The following is a 24,021-nucleotide window of genomic DNA, read 5'->3' on the forward strand; positions in this document are numbered from 1 at the left end:
TTTACTGTGGCAGCTACTGTGCAAGTTACCTGCGGTAGGAAGATGTCTGCTTTACAGGCCACAGTAATGAGCGGTAGGACACTCCTGCTCCCCCTCCAGCGCATCTTTCCTTCCCCGAGCAGAACCGCACCACCTCCTGACAGCAAAATCCCTAGACTTTCACCTCAGCCTTCCTGAGCACCTTCCCCCAGTCACCCAGAGCATCACTTCCTCCACCTAAGCAACAGAATCCCCCCCAACCCTGGGACATCACCACCTTTCCCCAAGCAGAGCTCTCAGTTTCCTCCACACCCCAGAGCATCACCCTCACCCCCTGAGCAGGACCACCCCCTCCTCCAGAGCTGAATGAAACCTGCAACAGCTGGAGATCCTCCACCTGGCTCCATCATCTAGCTCAGTAGTTCTCAATCCAGTCCTCAGGACACAGCTGGCCAGTCAGATTTTCAAGATACCCATAATGAATATGCATGAGATAGATTTGCATACAATGGAACCATATTCGTTGCTGATATCCTGAAAACCCAACAGCTCAGCTCCATAAGTCCGGGAGCCATCCCTTCAATCATACCCTCGGTGCCGGTGCCGGAGCTGGAGGTTTCAAAATGGCGCCGATCGCCTTTGCCCTCACTTTGTCATAGGGAGCGACCGTCGCTCCCTGTGACATAGTGAGGGCAAAGGTGATCGACTGCCAGTATGGCGCCGATCGCCTTTGCCCTCACTATGTCACACAGAGCGACCGTCGCTCCCTGTGACATAGTGAGGGCAAAGGCGATCGGCGCCATTTTGAAACCTCCAGCACCGGCACCGGCACCGAGGGTATGATTGAAGGGATGGCTCCCGGACCCCCCGCTAGACCACCAGGTACATGTAAAAGGTTTTTGGGGGGGGTCGGGAGGGTGGGAGAAGCAAAGGGGTAATTTGTAAAGGGTCGGGGTGGGGTTTTTTTTATCGGGCCATCGGCGCCATTTTTATCAGTGATAGCCAAAATGGCGCCGATGGCCCGAGAGCGGGAGATCGCGCCGGGACCCCCCCCCCCCCCCCACTGGACCACCAGGTAATTTAACATTTTGGGGGGGGGGTTCGGGAGGGTGGGAGAGCAAAGGGGTCATTTGTAAAGGGTCAGGGTGGGGTTTTTTTTATCTGCTCAGGCCTCACTTAAAAATTAACAATGTGAATTGGAATCGGAACCAATTCCAATTCACCTCTCTAACGATCCGATTTTTTTCTCCCACCATCCGAACCTGATCGTTAAAATGATCGGGCACACGATTCACATCTCTACTTACAACACAGGATACTGGGCTTGATGGACTTTTGGTCTACCCAGTATGGCAAGTCTTATGCTTTTGTGTTCTTAAGCACAAAGGGGCGGATTTTCAGAGCCCTGCTCGCGTAAATCCGCCCAAAACTGGGCGGATTTACGCGAGCAGGGCCCTGCGCGCTGGTGAGCCTATTTTACATAGGCTCACCGGCGCGCGCAGAACCCCGGGACTCGCGTAAGTCCCGGGGTTTTCGGAGTGGGCGTGTCGGGAGGCGTGTCGGGGGCGGGGCCGGAGCGTGCGGCGTTGCGGGGGCGTGTCGGCAGCGTTTTGGGGGCGGGTACGGGGGCGTGGCTACAGCCCGGGGGCGTGGCCGCGCCCTCCGTACCCGCCCCCAGGTCGCGGCCCGGCGCACAGGAGGCCCGCTGGCGCGCGGGGATTTACGCCTCCCTCTGGGAGGCGTAAATCCCCCGACAAAGGTAGGATGGGGGTTTAGACAGGGCCGGGCGGGTGGGTTAGGTAGGGGAAGGGAGGGGAAGGTGAGGGGAGGGCAAAGGAAAGTTCCCTTCTAGGCCGCTCCAATTTCGGAGCGGCCTAGGAGGGAACGGGGGTAGGCTGCGCGGCTCGGCGCGCGCAGGCTATACGAAATCGATAGCCTTGCGCGCGCCGATCCAGGATTTTAGCCGATACGCGCGACTACGCGCGTATCTACTAAAATCCAGCGTACTTTTGTTTGCGCCTGGAGCGCAAACAAAAGTAGGCTGTTCGCGCTCGTCTGAAAATCTACCCCAAAGAGCGGGATCTTGGGGTAATTGCATCTGAATATCTTAAGAAGGCCAACAGGTGGCTAAAGCGACGGTAAAAGCCAGAAAGATGCTTAGCTGCATAGAGAGAGGAACGGTCAGCAGAAAAAGGGAGGTGATATTACCCTTGTATAGGTCTCTCGTGTGTGCAATTCTGGCGACCACATCTTCATAAGGATATAAACAGGATGGAGTTGGTCCAGAGGGTGGCTATTAAAATGGTCAGTGGTCTTTGTTCTATAGCATATGGATATACACTTAAAGATCTAAATATGTATACCCTAGAGGAAAGGTGAGATACGGAGATAGGATAGAGATATTCAAATATCTCAAAGGTTTCCATGCACAGAGGTGAGTCTTTTTCAATGGAAAGGAAGTTCTAGAGCGAGGGGTCATGTGATGAGGGTGAAAGAGGGGTAGATTCAGGAGTAACATGGTAGTGACGGCAGAAAAAGACCAAATGGTCCATCCAGTCTGCCCAGCAAGCTTCTCACGGCAGTAAATGCCGCTCCATGCAGGTTACTCCATGTTTATGTTTAAGGGTAGTAAATGCTGCTCCGTGCAGATTGCCCCCATGATTCTGTTAAGGGTAGCAACTGCCGCTCCATGCAGGTTACTCCATGTTTATGTTTAAGGGCAGTAAATGCCGCTCCGTGCAGGTTGCCCCCATGATTCTGTTAAGGGTTGCAACTGCCGCTCCGTGGAGGTTACCCCCAGGCCCACTACCCCCATGCTTTTTTTCATTCTTTCCCATCCTCTTAGGAAATATTTCTTTACAGAGAAGGTGGCAGATGCTTGTAACAGCCTCCCAGTGGAGGTGGAGGAGACAAAAACAGTATCTGAATTCAAGAAAGCATGGGATAAATACAGGGGATCTCTAAGGAAGTGATGAGAATTATAATGCTAAAGTAATTGGACAGATGGGCAGACTGGATGGGCCATACAGACTTTTTCTGCCGTCATGTTTCTATGTTTCTAACTAGTTGGCCGGATAAATAGTTATCCTGCTGAATGCAGGTGGATATTAGCTTTTTTAGCTTTTACATATCAACATTCATGGGTACATCATGCCGGTATTCAAATGCAGCCACTTGGCTGGATAAATTGGAACTTATTTGGCTAAGCAGTGCTGAATATCTACCTCAACGATAGCTTCCCATTAGAAAAAATAAAAGGTGACTTAAAGCTAGGACCACAAGAGAAGCTAACAGAGGATCACTACAGATATGTAACTCCTTTCATTTTTATGGGAGCTTTTTTGTAAGAGGTTCCTTTGTTTCTCCTGCTTAATCCCTTTCTCCTTCTTTTCACCAGCTGAAAAGTTATATTCAAATATTTCAATTCTTCATGAATTTTGCAGCTGTTCTGCTTATTCTGCATCCTAAAGCAGTGCATTCTGTAAAGAGCCTTTAAAACTTTTCTTACTGCTTTTAGTTTGAAACTTTTCTCTCTACTTTCACCCATCCCTTCTTTTCCCTTTCAGGACATGCCCAGTGCTCCGCCCACATTTTACGCTGGTCAGTTTTAACGATGAAAGGCTGGCCTTTAAATACTGGTATTCTGCCAAGTACTGGCCTTCACAGGTGCTGCTCTTCCCTCTGCTCATACCCGTTCTTCTGTGTGCAGGGGCTAGTCTGAAGCCCAACAGTGGCAGTAGCCACACATTGTGAAAGTATGCAGGCTAGGGACGGATCCAGAGCATGCTCCACTTCCATGCCCTGTCTCTCTTATGGAGGCCACTACGAGGTCAGGGAGTGGAATGCATGACCCATGCACCGTCTCATGCCGCTACCACCACCAACTCCTGCATCAAGAAGGATGTATCCATGAGGAATGGGGTAGGCAGCTGTCCATTTTTAAAATTTTTAAAGCCCAACTGCAATCACTTTATATTGCCCTCCTTCCCCCTTCATCCCACTTGATTTCTTCTTCACCCTCCTTACACAACTCCCTCATGTTACATAAGATATGCCACCCTGAGTCAGACAAAAGGTCCAACAAGCCCAACATCCTGTCTCTGACAGTGGCCAATCCAAGTCGCAAGTACCCTGCAGAACCCAAAGAGTAGATCTTGCCCGTCTAATACATAGACATATAACCAGGGTGCCAAATTCTGAAAACACGGGATGGGACTCCGCCTGCTAATCTCCGATTTCCAGTATTGAAACTCACCACCCCAGGACCTTTACCTATGGCATCCTTAATCTTAAATCCGACCTGACCTTTCCCTGCACTAACTCTTCAGGCTTCCCCTCACCTTGCAAACACTTCTCTTTACATTCACAAACATGCATTGTCTCGAGCCATTCATCTCTCCATCCATCCATCTCTCTCTCTCTCTCTCTCAATCAATCTCAATCTCTCTCCCCCCCTCTGCCATCTCTACACGTCAAGGGATGTCACTACCCAGGGTAAACGGTAAGAGAAGAGCCGGCATCTCGGACACGGCGGGCCCTTCTGTGCCTACGGCCTAGGAAGCTTAGTGCTTGAACCAGGCCCGCTATGGTAAGAAAGGGGGCGGGTGCTGCTGTGAGGAAGTCACCGAGGCGCGCGGCTCCTCCCCGCGAGCCTTTTCTCCCCTTCGCTTTCACTTTCGCAGCTCCTCCCGCCCGTAGGCCTGCGGCGCCGGGCCTCGCTGCGCATGCGCGGGCGGCCATGTTTGGCTTTCGGTGAGTGACTCGGGGCTCTACGCGTGGAGTTTGGCGACGGGGACGCGGTAAGTGGTGGACCTGGGGCACCGGGCATCATCCCGCCGCTCCCGCCTTTTCTTCTTTGCCCGGGGAGAGGAGCGCGGCAGGGCCGAGGCTGAACGATTCTCTTCTGAGAGGTGTCCGGCAGGGCCCGAAACCGGGCAAGGAGGAGGGGGATGACTCTGCAGTCCGGGACTCTTGACAGCGCTGTAATACCGGGGATCCTCCTGGGATGTTACTGCTACCCAAGTAACGTTAATGATTCGGGCTTGGCTTTCTCGGAGAGGGAGAGAAGCTCATTCCCCACCGACCTCAGATGCTACTGAAAAAAAGTTGGTGTTCAGTGATTGATCCATAGGGAACGTATGTATATATATGTGTGTGTATTATATACATACACACACTCTCTGTTAAACACTGCATCATCTTTTTTTAGTGGCTTCATCTTTCTTTCATGTATCTATGAATGTACATAAATAATATACCACACCTCTCCGCCTTAGATCAAACAGGAAATAATCCTTATTTTTGTGAAGAGTTGATCCCCTTCCCCTAACCCCATGTGCAGAAAGAGAGGTAGTACACCTGCATGTGAGTTAGCAAATTTGCAAAGGCGAACTACCTGGGTAGTTTCTCTTTGAAAATTTCGTTTTGGGCTGATACACGCGTACAAAAGTACCCCAATACTTTGTTGCTAGACGGCTTAGTGAAAACTGTTCCTAAATTTTTATCCATGGGAAGAAGACAGAGGTTTTTATTCATGCCAACAACTTTAGCAGCTTTTATGTTGAGGCATATTTTGTTTAAAGAAAATAATATAATGGGAACATAGAATACCATGTCAGAAAATGACCCTAAAGCTCATCTAGTCTGTCCAGTTTACTTGCAGTTATAATACTAAGTTGATCTCTAGCTTGAAATGGACAAGCTCTTCATTCATTTATGGGCTCTAGATGGGGAAACTATAACCAAATGGCTAAAAAAGCCTGTAAGATGAACTCTACAATATACAGAATATAATTGATAAAGGGGCATGATTTCAGTTAAATTGAATTCATAATTGTGATGTAAATATAAAAAGTCAACCATTTAAATGACTGACACAGTTAATTATTTAAACATTAATAGGAAGCTGCAGTGATCAGCCTTCATCTGCTGCAACCCCCACCCTGATGTGGCTTGTGTTTTTTGGACCGGCCAATAGCAGCTCAGCATGCCTGAATATCTGAGCAGTTGGTTTTATAAGTGAATATCTGAGCAGGCAAAGCCAAATCCAGAAGTCAGACAATAATCGCCAAAGTCAGCCATAGACCTAGATAGCGCCAGTTAATATTAAATGGCCTAAATAGTAAGATTTTAAAACCATGACAGTAATTTAAATCAGGTATTATTGCCAGCTTTCTAATAGCTGCTGAACTCCACACCAACAAAGCTCGCCACCATCTATGGACCTTTTCTGAAGGAGAGGTCACTCCTAGGCCCGACAGTAACTGTGGCATTAAAAAAAACTATGAACTTACACAGGCCAAGGACTGAGCCCATGAGTGCTTCACTTCCGGATATAAGCTAGGTTGGGGCAGGACCTGGGAGCAGAGAACACGCCTTCATGGTTTGTTTCTACCATTGCTGCTCTTGGACTCTCCTCCATAAGAGCAGCTGCACGGTGAGGGGAAATTTGTGGAAGAGGAGATGGCTGCTTACCCCTCCCATTTTTAAAAGTTGTCAATCTCTAGTTAAGACAGAGAGACAATAAAAGAAAGGATAGAGGCACAGTAAAAAAAACAAAAGAGTGGAGTGGACCGGAAGACATTCAGTATACACACCGCTTCCTATATTCCCTCACACTTTACTTCAGGAAATTTGTATAACTTCTGGATATGAGGGAGATCCTATCTGGGAATATTTTTAAACAAATAAAATAGAAATTCATTCCTTGGGTAAAAAGGAAAATGTATCAGATACAAGAAGGAGATGCAGGGCCTAGTTAAAAGAATCAAACATCATAATGTGAAGTGTTTATTGGGCAAAAATGATGTAGACGAAGATATGAATAAGTGTGAAGAACAATGTGGATCAACTAGTTAGTAAATTAAAGAAGTCACATTGCAGTGAATCATTCTCTATGCCTTTTACTAGAAGTGAAAGCCCAACATGATTTAGTGGAAGATGTATCAGTGGAAAACTGCCATTTTAAAGTTCTTGCCAGCCACTGGCCTTCCTTTAATGAAAATCAGCAAGAGTGGCCAACTCTGCCTTGCTTGGCCCAGCTCCATCACCACACAAGAACAGAACAGCAACAATTTTATACGACCTGTGTCTTTGCATATGTGACCATATCTGCTGAGAAACAAAAACTGTGAAAGCCAAGAACTTTACAGAAGTAAATGCTGGTAGGTCCTTTGGCTAAGGTCCAAGCTCATGGTGTGAGCTATGAGCTGAGGACTATCCCTCCTCCTCTTCCTATTGGCTGTACAATGTGGAAAGTTAACCCCTTTCTACCCATCCCCATTGGGGTCATGTAACAGTTTGATCCTTGGTCAAAGCAGGAAGTTTAATCCTCCTATTAAAGAACAAAAATTAAACTGAAGGAAATTTCTAAAACTGGGAGTGTCCGTAATAAAGTTGCATGCCTTTTATTCCAAAATAGAGTAGCATCAAGTGGTACAAAAAAAAAAAAAAGAAAATACTGCTCCATGGAATTCGCTGATACTTAGTGCTTCCATTTCACTTATTGACATAAAGTGAATTTTAAAATCCTTATGCGTACCAAAGCCAGGAGATGCGTGAGTATCTTGAGCAGGTGCATGCTATGTGAATTTTAAGAATTGGCAGAGTACACACCTATCTCCTGGTACAAATAGGAAAGGTAAAAAAGTGGACGGGGATGTAAGCAGTCTGGGTAGTAACATGAAATGTGCCCGTAAGTATTTATACACACAAGTGCGCGCCGCTGTCCCCTACCACGTAACTTTACTTCTGCTATGGGTGGCGTATAAGTAACAAAACAAAAAACCGAGGCTAGTTAGGATTTTAAGGGTTGGGGCTGAAAGGGAGGCATATTAACTAGGGGGGTTAGAAAGTCCTATCCTCTAACTGGGTGTACTGGGAGCAGCCTGGGGAAACTGGTAATTGCATCGGTGTGCATATCTGATAAAATCCCCCCACTTACGCAGTAGAGCCGGCATTTGTGTGCAGATGCAGGCATCCATATAAAATTGTGCACACGTACGCGCGTCAGCCGATTTCATCAGATGTCATCAGAACACTCTGAGCCTCACCCCTCCACCCTTTCCATCAATGATGCAAGCTTTGAGGGAAGGGGTGCAGGAGAGAGGTTAGTTAGGAGGGGACAGTGGCCGTGCACATGGCACCAGGCTAACTCCGGGCAGTTGGCATGGGCCAATGTCTTTTTGTTAACTGTTGCTCTTTTTTCATTCGTTTTGTTTTATTAGTGTAGCTTTTTTTTTTTTTTTTTTTAAATATATATATTATTTTACTTTATTTCCTTTTTATTTTTTGCCTCTGAATTTTAAGATAATTCTAGTTTCTTCATTGGAATTTGGAAAAACAAGACTTGTTTTTAATAGGACAATGCATGAATTATGACCGCTGGATCTTTGTTTACACTGCTCGCTTACAAGGTCATTCATCAAAATGCATTAAGGAGTTATCTCAGGTGTTAGAACCCTAACGCCCGCAATAACGCCATAACACGTGTTATTTTTCATATCGCGAGATGTGTATGCAAATTTTCAAAATTTAGTCAAAGGGGAGGAATTTGGCGGAGTTTATGAAAATATGGGGTGTTTAATGTTGTGTGTGATAGCGTAACACACGTTTTAACCCCGGAAATAACTACACCTTTTTTCCTGACGTTATGCTGTGTGATATTCCCGATCCAGGAATTGCGATATTTATTGCAAATCCCGTATTGGGCGGGAGAGGTTTGAAGTGGAATAGAGAGAGAGAGTTCTGGAGTGGCACACATATTTGTCATCTATTTATACCACGGTAGGCGGGTCAGCTAGTAACTTGAGGTGAGGTTTTGGTGGTGGTCTAGGGTTTTGTGGGCAGTTTTACATGCACAGTCAGAGTTACAAACAGCACAGTACACATCCGTGAAGATCTGATGCGATTTGGCGTGAGGAAAGGTACACAAAGATGAGATTTGTACAATGTACTCTCGCCCTAGCTTGATAGCAGCTAAGTAGAGAGTGCATCACGCTAGGGCGAGATTACATGTGCATGGCCATTGTCGTCGTCCCCCCCACCCCCCCAATCACGTATAGCAAACACTGGCCGCTTACCCTAGACCTCACCTCGAGTTACTAGTTGACCCTCCTACGCTGGTATAAATAGTTTACTTATATGAGAGCCTTCTAAAGAGTCGCTCACTCGCTCTCTCTTGCCCGAACCGCCATTGGCAATAAAAACCTTTTCGGTCATTAACGTGCCTGCAGTGCATTACTCAGCATGCGATGTACAAAATACTGCGGGTGCAATAAATGTAGCGCTTATTGCGGAATTTACCTATGCGATGCGGGAGCAGGGAAATTAGCCCCCTTTTTTACTGCGGGCGCTATTTCCACTATATTTATAGCATTTTGATGAATCTACAGCTTAGATAGCTAGCATTCATTTTTGCGTTATTTTCTGGACCAATTTTTTGCATTTTTCATTTTTTTAAAACTATTTCTACCAATAACAGAAGCAAGTTATAGATTGGGGTGGCTAGCTTTGGTCCCCGAGAGCCACAAAGTGGCCAGGTTTTCAGAATATCCATATTGAATATGGATATGAGAGATTTGCATACTTTGAAGGTAGTGCATGTAAGTATATCATGCATGTTCACTGTGGATATCCTGAAAACCTGGCCTGTATGTTGCTATTGAGGACTGGAGTTGTCCACCCTTGTTATACATGTTTTTATAATTTTACAAGTAAGCCCACATTTTCTTACAACTGTAAACAGTATTGAAATCCAACAGTTGATGTTATATTGCAGTGAAACCAAATAGGTCCTCCAGATAACTCACCCCATGCTCTCTGTCCCCTCAGTGTTCTACCTTCCCCGAGTGCTCCCTCCTTCTGAGGCAGCCATTTTGGCATTCTCTCTTCACCCAGCGCTAAGTGTCATACTGCAGAGACCTAAAGGTGTGCGTGCATGCTCCCTTCTCTGCAGAAGTCCTCATCTCTGTGCCATCAAAATAAAACAACAAAAAATAGCCAGTCAAGACGCTGGTTAACTGAGCATTCTGGATAGTGATGCGAAGGATAATGGGGCTTTTAACGTATTTAACTGCACTAATGTGGACAATGAAGCCTTCATATTCCAACAGACAGAGTGAGAGAGAGTATGTAGTTCTGCTTTACTCTACCTTTACTTTCATTTTTACAGAAGACAATTTGGACATAAAGGAACTGCTAATCTCATTTGTATGATCCCATAAGAAAAAAACATCTCTCTAATTCCAGTGTACTCTGTGAGTATCTTGATTTGTTTATTGCTCTGTTTTTCTGTAGCCCCTAGTTATGTATGAACTAACAAATATTTTCCATCTTTCAGAATAATTTAAGCTACAAGCAAAATGGTAAGTAAATTATATACATGAATATGCTTATTGCTGTTAACTGTGCATTATGTTGTAGAGTTTAAGAAACTATGAGCGTCTGCTTTTTTAAGATAACAAAAGATCTTAACTTCGACAATTGCAAAAAAAAAAAAAAAAATTCAACACCGCAATTTCACAACAAAAGGATAACATGTCACAAAACTTAGAACCTATGTAATAATTATCTAGAGCAATCCACAAAATAAAAGAAGATTAGTTAACATTTTTCTTCCCCCCCCCCTACCCTCTCATAGAAAACAGGCTGTTAAATTACCTTTTAGCATAAAACTGAAGAGCAAATCAATTCAGTTCCCATCAGACTGGGTGTTCACTGGAATTTGCTTCTGTTGTCTCCCAGTAATCATAGTTTCCAGATTTCTTCAAAGAACTTTGCGTTCCCTTCTTTAATGCTGTCAACTTACTCATTTAATATACTTTTTCCAATCACTTATGGACTCTTCTTACTGGTGGGATCATGTTTTTCCTCCAGTAATATGCTAATTCATATCTGGCCGCTATAGCAAATTGCTGTAATAAAGCTGTCGCCAAAGTATCCACATCCGAGAGAGGTATATTCAGTAACAGAAACAGCGGATCCCTTGCTATCCGCTTCCCCACAATGCCGTACATTAAATTCAGTATCTTAGCCCACTATATAATAACCTCCTGAAGAAGGTGCCCCCCTCATGCCACATCATCTCCAACAATTGTCCCCCACTACAGGGTATAATTTGTGTAAATGCTCTGGGGTCAAATCCCAATGATACATTACTTTATAGCTATTTTGTATTATATGAGCTGGTATGCTATTTTCCTGGTGTATTGATAACAGAGGTCCCAGGTCTCATCTAAATCTGCCCCAGATCATGTTTCCATGCCACCGCATGTCATGGTTTTTCTTTTAAATCTTCATTTAAGATACTGTGTATTCTTGATGTTCCTCGTGTTATCCAGTCACTGTGGTCACAGTGTCTTCCCTTTTGATAATGCACTAATCAGCTCTTTCTGTTTCATATAGTGATATGCCTGAGGACAATAATAAAAGTCTTCGTTTGGAAGTACAAATGATAGCTGTGCTTTAGTGAATGATTGTATACCTTTGCGCATCCCTTTTCTTCCCATCTAGCAAAAGTAATGGTAGTGGTACCCGGCTCAAAGTCCCTATTCCAATGGAATGACGTTCTGAAATCATATTTTCTATCAGTCCCTAGAGACCAGCTCCATTTATCCCATATCTCCAGAGTCATTCCTGCAATAGGGGGCAGCACAGCAGGTAGGAATGTTTCCTTTTGGAGTAGCCAGGTTAGTCCTTCGGAGGTGATTCAGCCATCATGGCTCGTTCCATACAAACCCACCATTTTAATTTTTCTGTTTTTATGCCAGTCTGTAACCACTTTAAGCTGTGCTGCTACATAGTACCATTTTAGGAAAGACACACGAGTCCTCCCCTTTTGCTTATTTGATACATCCCTCTCCCCACTACCTGGGGGGGTTCTTTTCCATGTGAATCTAAACAGCTCTCTCTGCCATATGCTACATGATTCCTCTGGGATGCTAATTGAGAGGGTTTGAAAGAAATAACAGAATCTCGATAATCTATTCATTTTTATAGCTGCATTCCTTCCAAGCCATGTGAGACCTCCCCTATCCCGATGTTGTAGATCTTGTATAATTCCCTTCAGTAGCCCCTCATAATTCAACGTAAATAATTGGTCTAACTGGGTGACAATTCTCCCTCCAAGATATTTTTCATTCCATTTTTACCACCTTAAATGTGAATCTGCTTTTTATAAATGCTATTTGGTTATCTGAAAGTGAAATATTTAGCAGTTCTGACTTCTCTTCATTAATTTTGTATGCTGAGACCCCACCAAATATCACTAGTTCTTGCATTAGAGGTGGAAGGGAAACCTCTGGTTGTGCTATTGTGAATAAAACATTATCACCAAATAATCATCTTCTACTGTAAGTCCTTGAATCTCTGCTGAACATCTAATTCTCTCGCCAGAGGTTCCAAATAAAGCTTGAAAAGGAGTGGTGACAAAAGACAGCCCTACTGGTGCCCCTACATATAGGAAACATTGGGGAATACCCCGTTTATCTTTATGCAGGCAATTCACTCTGCATAGAACTTTCTCAGCCAGGTTATGGAATTCCCTCCCAACCTCATTTTTCCCCATAACCGCAAATAATCCCCAATGCACCATATCAAACACGTTTTCTGCATCAATTGTTAGAAAAACGGAAGGGATGTTTGATGTTGTGCCCACCATATTAAATTGAACACTGTATGAAGCTAGACTCCTTGGAACAAACCCCGTTTGATTATGTATCAATGAAGAAACTTAAATTCCCAATTTCCAGGCCAACACTTTCGCCAGAATCTTTAGATATACATTAATGAGCGAAATGGTTCTACATGACCCACATAATGTTACATCTCTTCTGGGTTTTACTATTACAGTAATTCCTGCCGTATTTGTATCCGCTGGTATATAATTGTCAATCAGTGAAGAATTAAGCGTAGAGACCAGTGGTTTGGTAATAACCGTAGTTTTATAGAATTTTGTGGAGAAGCCGTATACTCCTGGTGCTTTACCATTTAAGGTCCTTGATCACCTGTTCTGCTTCTAAATCTCTTTCCTTGTTTAGTCCCTCCTTTCCCTCCATTGTTGACAACTTAACCCCCTCTAAGTATTTGTCTGTATCCTCCTCTTTGATATTCTGGTCGGCAGAGTACAATTCTCTATAAAATTGGGAGAAGCAGCTACTAATTCCTTCGGTATCATGAATCATATTTCCCACTCTCTTTGATATTTAAAATCTGAGTTTGTGTCATTTTCTCCTTTAATGTCCTAGCTAATATTCTGCTAGCTTTGTTGTCCCCTTCAAAGTATTCCTGTTTGACTTTTATCGAATTGAAAGGCAATCTTTCATAGATCTAAACTCCAGCTTTTTCCTAAGAGATTCTAATTGAGACCTAAGGTGTGAAGAAGCAGTCCTCTTGTGATATACTTTCAATTTCCCTATTTTCTGCAAAATGGATAATTAATTGTTTTCCCTCTGCTTTTTAACATACAGTGCTCTTGCAATGATTTTCTTCCTAGCCACCACTTTCAGGCAGTCCCATAAGGTAACTGGGGAAACTTCACCATTATCATTATCCAGTAAATATTCCTGCAAATCTGACCTTAGTTTATCACAAAATTCTTGGTCATCTAGCAGGCTTTCATTGAGTTTCCCGAAGTCTCTCTGTGTTACCACCTGGTAATGATAAAGATAAACCAAATGGTCTGACCAAGTTATTGGTCCTATCTCTGCCTCTTATCATTTGAGGAACCATTTGAGGGATTTATCCACCAAGAAATAATTCTCGAATAGACTTTATGAACCTTCGAGTAGAATGTGTAATTGCAGTCAGTAGAATGAAACAGTTTCCAGATACCAGTCAGCCATCAGTGATTTCAAACTCTCTTCCTATGAAGCCATGAGAATCATTACCTGCCTCCAAAGTTATCCAAGTATGGGTACCTCGTTAAATTAAAGTCCTCGCCAAGTATAACATGCCCCTCAGCCCAGCTTTCAAGGACCTTAGAAATGGAATCAAAAAACGCTCCATCTTTTAACAGTAATTTCCTTTTAAATTGAGTATTTAAAACCTTTTACATTTAGGGATGCAATTTTTACCCTTGCCATTCATATACCATCAGTGTTAGAATATCCTCCTATGTATCCCTTAAACCCTTTAACAAAGTCCTTTCTTTTCCCCAATATCTCTGACACTAATCTGCACCCATAAGCTTTGTTCTTCTGATTTGCATTATCACAGAATAGCTTACCAATGGTACCATATTGAATCCCTCCACCCACCCTGTCCTATCTTCTCCATTCCTCCTCCTTGAGGAATGACGTCTCCACCACCAGATTCCACCCATAGATATTCCCCAAAACCAAACCCCCTCCAGCAGATTTATTTGTACAACATAAATATCCTCAAATGTTGTTGCAAAATGAACAATCTAAACCAATGAGCCACTTAAACTGCATAATGTCACTCGTCACCCCAAAATTGTCTAGACTCATCCTCAAGGTGTGTCTGTGAAACGGGCACCACCAAATGAAAATCGGAGGCTTCTTTGTATCCCATGTCAAGCCACTGCATCTCTTGAAGAAGATGATCCTCCAGACTTTCTCCGCAGCCTCCTGCCACCATGTTGTGCCTGCTGCCATTTGTTGGGACCACTTTTGCTAGTGGGTGGAGAAGAGGCCCCATTACTAGCTGGTGACTGCTGTAGCAACCCTGCTGCGAACAGAATTTCTGCTGCCTCTTCCACTGTTTTGACCTGAGAGGCCGCTTCATTAATTGTAAAGTGTAGGCCTAACAGGAACAACCATATGTATCTGTGACTTTCTTCTTCTTGGAATTCTCTTCTTTTTTTATTGTCATCGGAGATAGATCCTGGAATATCTCCACCTTATGGCTTTTCCATTGGATTTCTCTCATTTTTCTCACTTAGCTGAGGACTTTTTCCTTTGATATTAAATTTATGAAAATCGGCCAGCATGTCTCTTCCCAGATTTTCCCTAGGCTGAGCCAAGGATCTATGTGCCCTTTCCAGATCTATCTTAGGCATCTCCCCTGCCTTCTCATGTCCCTCCAGGATTCCCCTTATGCAGAGGTTCCCCCTCTGTAATCGCTTTTCTAGATCTTCAGTGTGGTCACTCAGTCATTGCATTTACCACCCTGTGATTTTTCTGCCATGCTGCATCATGCTCATCCAAGTGACCCTCCACACGTGCCCCCAGGTCAGTGAAATCTTCCCTGAGATCGGTCACTGTATCCAAGATCTCTCTTTTTTTTTTTTAATAGTTCTTATATCGTGGCGCAGTCCATTAAACCAGCTTTGGAAGTCAGCACAAGTTAGCAGATCTGAACAGTTTAAATGAGCCACATCAGGCTTAGCTGCGCCATTGTTCCAGCCTACCTCATGGGCTCCATCTTCCATGCTTTCATTGCCTGACTGGGCCACCTTCCATCAATCCGCACTGGAGAGGCATATGAGAAATGACTAAAATCAGTCTATCTTTTTTTTTTTTTTTGCACATCGACATCACGCCTGTTGCCGCCTCTTAGATCAGGTATCCCCATTAAGCAATTGTTGCAGATTGCTGCGATAATGGAGGATTTGTTAGGCTGGAATCGGGAGCATGATGTCACTTCCGAAGTAGGAAGAATGAACGTCTTCCAACTACTGATTGCTGATAAGTGTAGCACTATATTTTATATGGGTGTTATATATGAAATCTATTGGGTTGTGATTAGCAATGTGAGAGGTTAATACACTAACTTAACCTGCTGACAAGTTAAGTTTTATCCGGGTAACTCCCTGCCCAAAATTTAGCCAGATATAAATGATGGAGGCATTCTGGGGGTATGGTTACATTTTAGCCAGTAAGTGTTGATACTCCGCACTATTCATGTGAAATTAGCTAAGTAAGTCTGGTCCAAAAAAACACCTGTCCTGAAGTTACCTGGATATATTCAGTGGAATACTTAATCTGAATGTGTTACTGAATATCTGAGTAACGTTATCAGGTAACTCTTCTGTTAACTGATCTCACAAGGTTTTTTTTTTTATTCACTGGGTCTTACAATGTGTAGATTTTTGTTAAAATGTGGCTCTCAATATGGATTTGTCTGAGGCTATTAGTGAAATGTGTCTCTGGTTGCATTGCATAATGCTGCTGGATTTTCTAATCTCTAAAAAGCAATACAAAGTAAACTAGTGACCTTTCTGTTTTGAGGTGAATGCAACAAATGTACAAATAGAAAATTGTGCAGTGCTCATAAGTATTGCTACGACATTTTGAGTGCTTCCTAGCACTAATGCAAAATGTATGTTAGACACAAGTTTTTTTTATTTTTACTCTTTTTTAGCCATCTTACATATATTTTAAAATCCATTTTCTCTGGTATATAAAAGAATGTATTTGCTCATGCCAAAAATGTGTTGTTTTTTTTGCAGTCTCGAAGATATGACTCGAGGACCACTATATTTTCTCCTGAAGGTACACATGTCTTCTGTAAATGGGAAAATATTGACCGTTTAATTTAAGCCATATGTAGTAGCAATTTTCAAAAACCCATTTACATGCACTTGCCCACGTAGAACCTATTGATAATCAATAGCATATCTCTTTGCAGTTTTTGAAAGCACATTTACCTGCGTAAAACCCAGTTTTAAGTGTGTAAATCCTTTTGAAAATTACCCCCTAAGTTTGCACCTGAATCGGTGGAGGGTAAAGTGATTGCTGAAGGCCAGAAGTTAGCAGCAGAGGGATTTTGAAGTCTGGCTTCTCCTGGTTCTCAGCTTGCCGGTCCAACCACTGGGTGGCTGCTCCACTCCAGACACCCAATTATCCTCAGCAAGTTGAACAAAAAAATAAAAAGAGAGAAGCATTGAAAATGTGGCCTGCGGGATTTACCTTTTTGAGGCCGTGCATGCTAAGCACCAGCCAGTGTCAACCTTTATATAGGATACACACAGCGTGCCTAGAGAGAGAAGATAGCATAAGTCTGTCCAACAAGTGGTGCTGAGGTAGGTCTCCAGAGAAAGTATCTCCTCCAATCCTTGGGCCAACGAGAGTTCCTTCAGCATTCTTTTTTAATAAATAAATACATAAAAAGGGTCAAAGCCTCGGGTCAGAGCTGGCTCTGCACTTTACTTTGATTAAGAGCATAAAATCTTCACCTTTTTTATGTTATGTCAGTTTTGTAATTTTGTGAATGTCAGTTTTGCTTTATTTACAGTTTTGTTTCTTAAATATAGAAGGTCGAGGCAATTTTTTTCCTTGTCTTAGTGCTGCTTTCTGAGGATCCTGAAAATAAACAGATAAATGTTTTCGAATCCCCACGTGTGCCCACGCTGCCAAAAAGAGAGAAGACTGCCTGCTAATCATACAACCGGACAGTAATTGAGTTTGAGTGCTCATGGCAGTAAAATTGTTGACCCTGGCCGCGCTTTGTAAACTTCCTGCTGCACGGAGCTCCCCTGTTCTTACAGTGCGTTTACCTGGCGGTGCTATTTTTGGTCCCTGCCACATTAGATGTTTTTGTCCAGCCACAGCATGTAGGAAATCCTGGTGTATGTGCCACTGAGACATGCCTGCAGCCATCAGCTGGGGTTTTATGATAGAGAGAACTCGAGACAGTGATTCATTTTTAATTGAAGCGTTTTTAAACTATATAAAAATAGGATTTTTTTTTTTTTTAGAGCTGGTAACTATAAATGACTATGGATATTGTCTTTTATTTTCCATGATGTCTTAACAAATAGAAAAAAGCAGGTACAAGTAGAAGACTTGCTACTGAAATGTGGTGACATGTGAAAGTGAGGGGCAATTTTTCAAAACGCGATGGGCCGCATCTCAGCGATTATAATTTAAATGAGGGAAAGGGGAGGGGTTTGAGTGGGATTAAAAAAAAAATTTGGGGGCCGGTTGTGCTTGGGCGATAATGTTTTTGTACACATTATAATGTTTTACACATTATCGCCGGCAGTAATGCCAGAGATAGCTAAACCTTTTGCAGGGGCGCTATGGGGACAATAGTGTGCGCCACAGCTGCAACTGCAGTGGGTGTACGCTATCACCCCCTCCCGCCCCTTTTCTAGCCGTGGCTCTTCATTCCACTATATTTAACGGAGCCCAGCTTAATCTCCCCACAGTGGTACTGTGACCTAGATATAATATTGCAGCATCTCGACACCACAATAAGGTTGTGGAAAGCTGGCAATAAGTGTTTCACACAAACGCTGCTGTGCCTGCCTCCTCCAGTGGCCTATTGGCTGATAACCTATAGGCTGTATGAGAAGCAGTAGCGCCTGCAAGACGTCCAGCCTTCAGCCAGTTGGAGTGCTGGCGAGTCGCTGGCAAGCTTGGAATTTCCAGTCCCCAGTGGTGAGCTAGTAACTAGAAATGTGCATCTTGAGATGAACCATAATTTTGATGCTTTAAAAACAAATCTTGACCTTGACTTCACTGCAGTTTCAAACTTAAAAAAAAAAAAGTTAGAAATCAAGGCTTGTCACACCATAACATAACTGCAGTGAAAAAGAGCTGAATGCAAATACAATGATACATTTAAATTTGTGATGTGTTGCCTTTTGTCTAGGGCGCTTATATCAGGTGGAATATGCTATGGAAGCGATTGGGCATGCAGGCACCTGCCTGGGAATTTTAGCAAATGATGGGGTTTTGCTAGCAGCAGAGAGGCGCAACACCCACAAGCTACTGGATGAGGTTTTCTTTTCAGAGAAAATCTACAAACTTAACGAGTAAGTTTTGGAAGTCTGTGAACATATGCATTGTTCTAATCAAATTCCTCTGCTTCTATTGTAAGTATAGATATAGAACTTTGAGCACTTGTAAAAAAAAATATATATTTTTTTTCATTTTCCCTCTCATATCAATATTTCATCTCTTAGAAATGTTCTCTGCACCAATAAACACACTTTCCCGAAACAATCATTTGGTAAAAATATCTGGTACTTAGGTCTTTGAAACCTATGCTACATCAGGAGATTCTGAATTGGTGCTCAGTATCTTTGCACTGTTCTCACTTAAATTTATTTATTAAAAAAAAAATTAAATTCATAGACTGCAATATTCAGTATTCTATGCATTGTGCAACTATAGCAATAAAAAAAAATAAACATATAAAATGCACCAAAAATAAGAACAAACAGCCACCATAATGAGGATGAAACTTCTAGAATTAAATAAAAAGACAAAAACAACAAACAGCCATGTATATAACAACAAAAATTCACTGCTCCAGTATCAAAGGGTACTAGTGTCCTGACCTTACTACTTAAAGGCCTGCTCAAACAGAAACACCTTCAATGTGGATAAGCGTACCGCCATTCTTAATTGCTGAGAAATTGAATTCCACAGTAATGGCTCAGCAATGATGGAAATCCGGTCTGTAAATTTTGAGACGAGAAATAAAGGAGTCTGGTGTGTCAGAGCTGAGTGCTTTATGGATAAGCACCAAAATTTTAAAAGTAATTCGATACTGTATTGGAAGTCAGTACAAGGGAAAAAGAACTGAAGTTATATGATCTTTTAGCTTAGTTACAGATACAACTCTAGCAGCTGCACTCTGTACAAGCTGTAAGACTTTAATGGTCGTGAACGGAAGGCCCAGATAGGCCACATAAATTAAATACAAGAGTCTGCAGGATGCTGGGCTTGATGGACCCTTGGTCTGACCCAGTATGGCATGTTCTTATGTTAGAAACTAGCTTACAGAATTTAGCACATATAATCTCAACTTTATCCTTAACAAAACAGGAAAACTGATCACAAGTAATTGGTGGGCAAGCAGTACTTTTTCAAGAAGTCCCCATCTGAAAATTTCACTGTCCAAAACAATTCTTTAGACCTATTCAGAGCAGATGTAATATAATGTTTAAATGCTACAATAGACTATCTTTGTTCTTCAAATAATGAAAGATAATGAGCTATCAATTAACCTCATAGTTTTATTTCAGAACAACACAGTAAAGATTTTCCAGCTTTAAATTGTGATGTATACCAAGGCGTTATGTGCTGACGGCTCTTTCCTGTAGATCTAACAGGAGCAATATCATCTAGAACATAGGTTAATAGCTCATAACATTTGAGCAGAGTTAGTATCAATGTCAAACTCAGAACTGGACAAAATTGGCAACCGTAAAGAACAGAGCGAGTCCATATCCATGGGGCCACACAAGATTTGACTAAAAAATGGTCAGAGTAAGGAACCTTAATTCAAGTAGGGTTCCAAGAATCAATTGGAAACCGATCAGGATTAAAAAAAAAAAAGTTAAGTCCAAGGTATGACTTTAATGAAAGCGTTTCAACCTTATTCAGTTGTACCCGTCCTAACAATGACATGATGTCAAGAAAACCTTCACATGTTAATGACAGAGGAACTTGGTCGATATATAGATGAAATACTATTTCCATAGTGAAACTTTCCATTGCGTTTCACGAGAGCTGCAACCAATAAGGGTCCCGACTTTTACGGTTTGGGGAACAGATTAACATGGGGGTAACTTGCTGATGCAGCGCTTACTACTTTTGTTACTGAGCCTGATACTTTTGATGCAACTCCAGCATTGCTCTCTGCTTCCACGGCAAGGGTTAAGGGAAATTGGATTCAAACAGCATCCAATGAGGGCCCTGACTTTTACAGTCTGGGAAACTGATAAGCATGGGGGTGACCTGCACAGTGCAGCGGATACTGGCTTAAGCTTGCTGGGCAGACTGGGTGGATCGTTTGGGCCTTTTCTGCCGTCATTTCTCTGTTCCTGTGTATGTTCTGTGTCCTGGTTTCGCTTACCAGAAGCCTGAGCCAAGTACCCGGGTAGCCTTAATGACTTCAGTTAATATGGACCAGATGTATCATGCAGTTTTTCCATAGACACAAAGGGGGCAATTTTCAGCCACTGAGCAGCTTGGCTTGTTAGCCCGGATAAACTTGGCTGGCTAACTAGCAGGGTATTCAGTGGCATGGTTGCGCCACTGAATATACCCAGCTGTCTTAAAGACAGCTGCATAAGTTAAGCAGCTAACTCCGAATATCAGAGTTAGCCACTTAACCTCTGCGGCTGACTCCACTCTTCCCCGCAGTGTATGCCCCCTTCTAATGCACCTAACTTCTAGCTGAATAACTCATTATCTGGCTAGAATTTAAGTGCATAAGTCTTAACTTTTGAGTTATTTGGTTAAATGGCTTTTGAATATGGACCTCAAAATGTAGAAAAAATACTTCAATATATCTGGCTCTAAATGTCTTAAATAAGTTACAAACTGAGAAACATTTCATATGGAAGATAATGTAGAAAATACTTAGTATGAATTGAATAGCTCCTAATGCGAGATTGAATGTTATAATGTCTCAGCACTTCACACCATGGATACAAATCATATATAAAGTGATTAAAAAAAAATTCTATAAACACTTTTTCATTTTCATAAAACCTTTACTAAAAAAAATAATTATCCACATGATTATGAAAAGGTGTATATATGAGATTCATTATTCATAAATAACAGATCCAGCTTTCCTTAAGGAAAAAATTCCATTCATAGAAGACTGCTGAATTCTATTTATAGCCCACACCAATTCTGTAATTGGTAGATTATTGTGTGTTTTCTTTTTGGTTCATTTTATTATATGATCATAACATATATTGGGCTGTATGTTTTTGTGGGGAAATTAAGTCATTAAGGAAATTGGAGCTAGTGCAGTAAAGAAGTATTTTGAATATAGTGCAATTGAAAAGTATTGATTGTGGACAACTTGTTTTATCTGTTGCTGACTTCAGTTGAGTTTGTGTCTAATCAGAGTCTGTTTGCGGCTTTGAAATTATACATAAAGCTGTTTTTAATTTGCACAGATTTTTTGGTATGTTTCTTTTTGTAACTGCAGATTGAAGAAACTTTAAAATTCTCTCCTTTTTTTTTATTTAAAGGCATGCACTAGAGCAGCTACCACTGTTGGATGAATAAGTAATAACTGGAAACTTTTTTTTTTTTTTTTTTAAATCTTCCAGGGATATGGCTTGCAGTGTTGCAGGTATAACTTCAGATGCCAATGTGCTGACAAATGAATTAAGATTGATTGCTCAGAGGTAAATATTTTAATAATTAAAAAAAAATAAATCTCTGTTTAAACTATTGAAATTATAACGATTAGCTGTTCAGCATGGATGGGAGGGCACAGTGCCGAGCAGAGCCTGGTGGCATGGTGGCAGCTATAAGTTAGTAGGAGGCAGATGGGGAGAAGCAGCAAAAAAATGTTGGAGATAGTCTGGCCTAGAAGTGCTGCATCGATACAAGACTATGAATGTCCCCCCTTCAATTTAATAAAGTCATCCTCGAAGCCACAAACGCACTATCACACAATCTATCGCTCATACGCTGTGCTGCTTCTGAATTCTAATTTGTGTGTGTTTAGCTCACACCTTTTCGTCGGTAGCTCAGCGTGAGTTATATTCAGGTACTGGAGGTATGGCCAAGGGTTTAGAATGTAAGTTTGTATCTGAGCCCATGGAAAGGGAAGTGACTTACCCAAGGTCACAAGGAGCACCAGTGGAATTTCTCAGCCCACTGCTCTAACCTCTAAGCTGCTATTCCACTCCAGTCATCTTAATTCACTTTTTTCAAAATTTTTTTTTGCACATAAAATCCACTAAGCTTGAGGACAGTTATTAACTGCAACGCAGTCCTTGCTTCGATCATGTCTGCATCAGGAGACGCCCACTGTCATGCAGCCATGCCGTTAGGTGTCCATCTTGTGCCTTCGTTCTCCATCAGTTTTACTGCAAAATAGAAGGAGCACACTCAGAACATTTAAACCCAAACTGGCCATTCACACATATCTATGTCTTACTTTCGGTTGTCATTCAATTCTTTAGGCATCAGTGAGCATATCTGGTTTTACAGTGGAAAGGAACACAGTCGAGTCATATAAAATAGTCTCAAACACCAGTATTGCCCTCATGAATTGTTGCTAAGTATTGTAATCCCCCAAAATAACCAAATTAAATAAGTGCCACACCAAATCCTCATTTCAAACCAGCTGGTTGCACAGAATTTAATATAAAACTCCAAAATTTGCTCACAATAATTAGACATTCTAATATATCATCACCTTGTACTGCCAGTCTCACTTATTCTATTACAGTCCATCTTAAATCAGAAAATACAAGCCCCAACCCAATGCAATAGAACACAATAGGTGTGTTTTGTTTTAACTGCACATTTTGTGTTACGTTTGTTTGAGGATGGCTTTATTGAACTGAAGGGGGAGGATATTCATACTGTTGTATAATTTTTTTTCCTTCCCTGCAAAGGATGCTTTTTTTTTTGTGTTGCATCAATGCCATGTTGAGAGCAATGATCCTGCCACTGGGGCCATATCCAGAAAGCACCACTGCCAACCCAGAGCCTCTCTCACATCTACCTGAGCCCACAGCAAGTAGCTCCATCCTCCACCGCATGCTTTCCATGAGGCTCCTGCTGTTGTAAGGGATCTAATATGTTAAACAGTAAGGCTCAAGACTAAATATTGTACTTACTGGTTAACTCTTCGATATTTTATTTCCTTACTCGGAGATGTATTAGAAATGTGTAATTTTATGAAAGGTATTTAGGCTCTTAACACTGTGCTAGATAGAATAGTGTGTGCAGGCCAGCAAGTTTAGAATCTGTGACAAAACTTCTAACCTGGATGAGAAGCTGGTTGAGAAACAGAACTCCAGACAGTGGTAGTCAGTGAGGTCACAATAATTGGTGCTATGCCCAGTCTTGTTCACTGTTTTTGTAAATAATGTTGGGGACCAGCTATTTATTTATTTATTTATTTAAAGGCTTTTGTATACCGATAACCGTTTGCACATCGTATCTGTTTACATGGAACATTGTGATTATATAGTGTAGAATAACATTTACATGGAACGATTGGTAGCATATAGAGTTAAAATATATATATTTAGAAGTGGAAGTGTGCCTGTTTGCAGATGGTATGAAAATTTGCGACAGTAGACTTTGGTAGAGAAAGCTGATTTTTAAAATCTTGGAAAAAAATTACAGATATGGAACTAGA

At 42.1% G+C, this 24,021-nt stretch overlaps 1 protein-coding gene across 2 annotated transcripts in view; it reads left to right on the forward strand.

Annotated features, from left to right (window-relative positions):
• Nucleotides 1-4,625: 4,625 nt before the first annotated feature.
• Nucleotides 4,626-24,021, forward strand: part of PSMA4 (proteasome subunit alpha 4) — a 30,210-nt gene continuing 10,814 nt past the window's right edge. Inside the window, exons 1-6 of one of the 2 annotated variants that reach the window (XM_029618439.1) lie at nt 4,626-4,778; nt 10,151-10,235; nt 10,319-10,343; nt 16,391-16,433; nt 18,538-18,700; nt 21,968-22,045. In XM_029618439.1, coding sequence (XP_029474299.1) covers nt 10,341-10,343; nt 16,391-16,433; nt 18,538-18,700; nt 21,968-22,045 — 287 coding nt within the window. In that variant the 5' untranslated portion in view covers nt 4,626-4,778; nt 10,151-10,235; nt 10,319-10,340. Of the gene's footprint in view, nt 4,779-4,823; nt 5,116-10,150; nt 10,236-10,318; nt 10,344-16,390; nt 16,434-18,537; nt 18,701-21,967; nt 22,046-24,021 lie in introns of those variants that run through there. The other variant, XM_029618440.1, reaches the window with a different exon arrangement.

The sequence above is a fragment of the Rhinatrema bivittatum genome, chromosome 10 (assembly GCF_901001135.1).
Source record: "Rhinatrema bivittatum chromosome 10, aRhiBiv1.1, whole genome shotgun sequence".
Lineage (NCBI taxonomy): Eukaryota > Metazoa > Chordata > Amphibia > Gymnophiona > Rhinatrematidae > Rhinatrema > Rhinatrema bivittatum.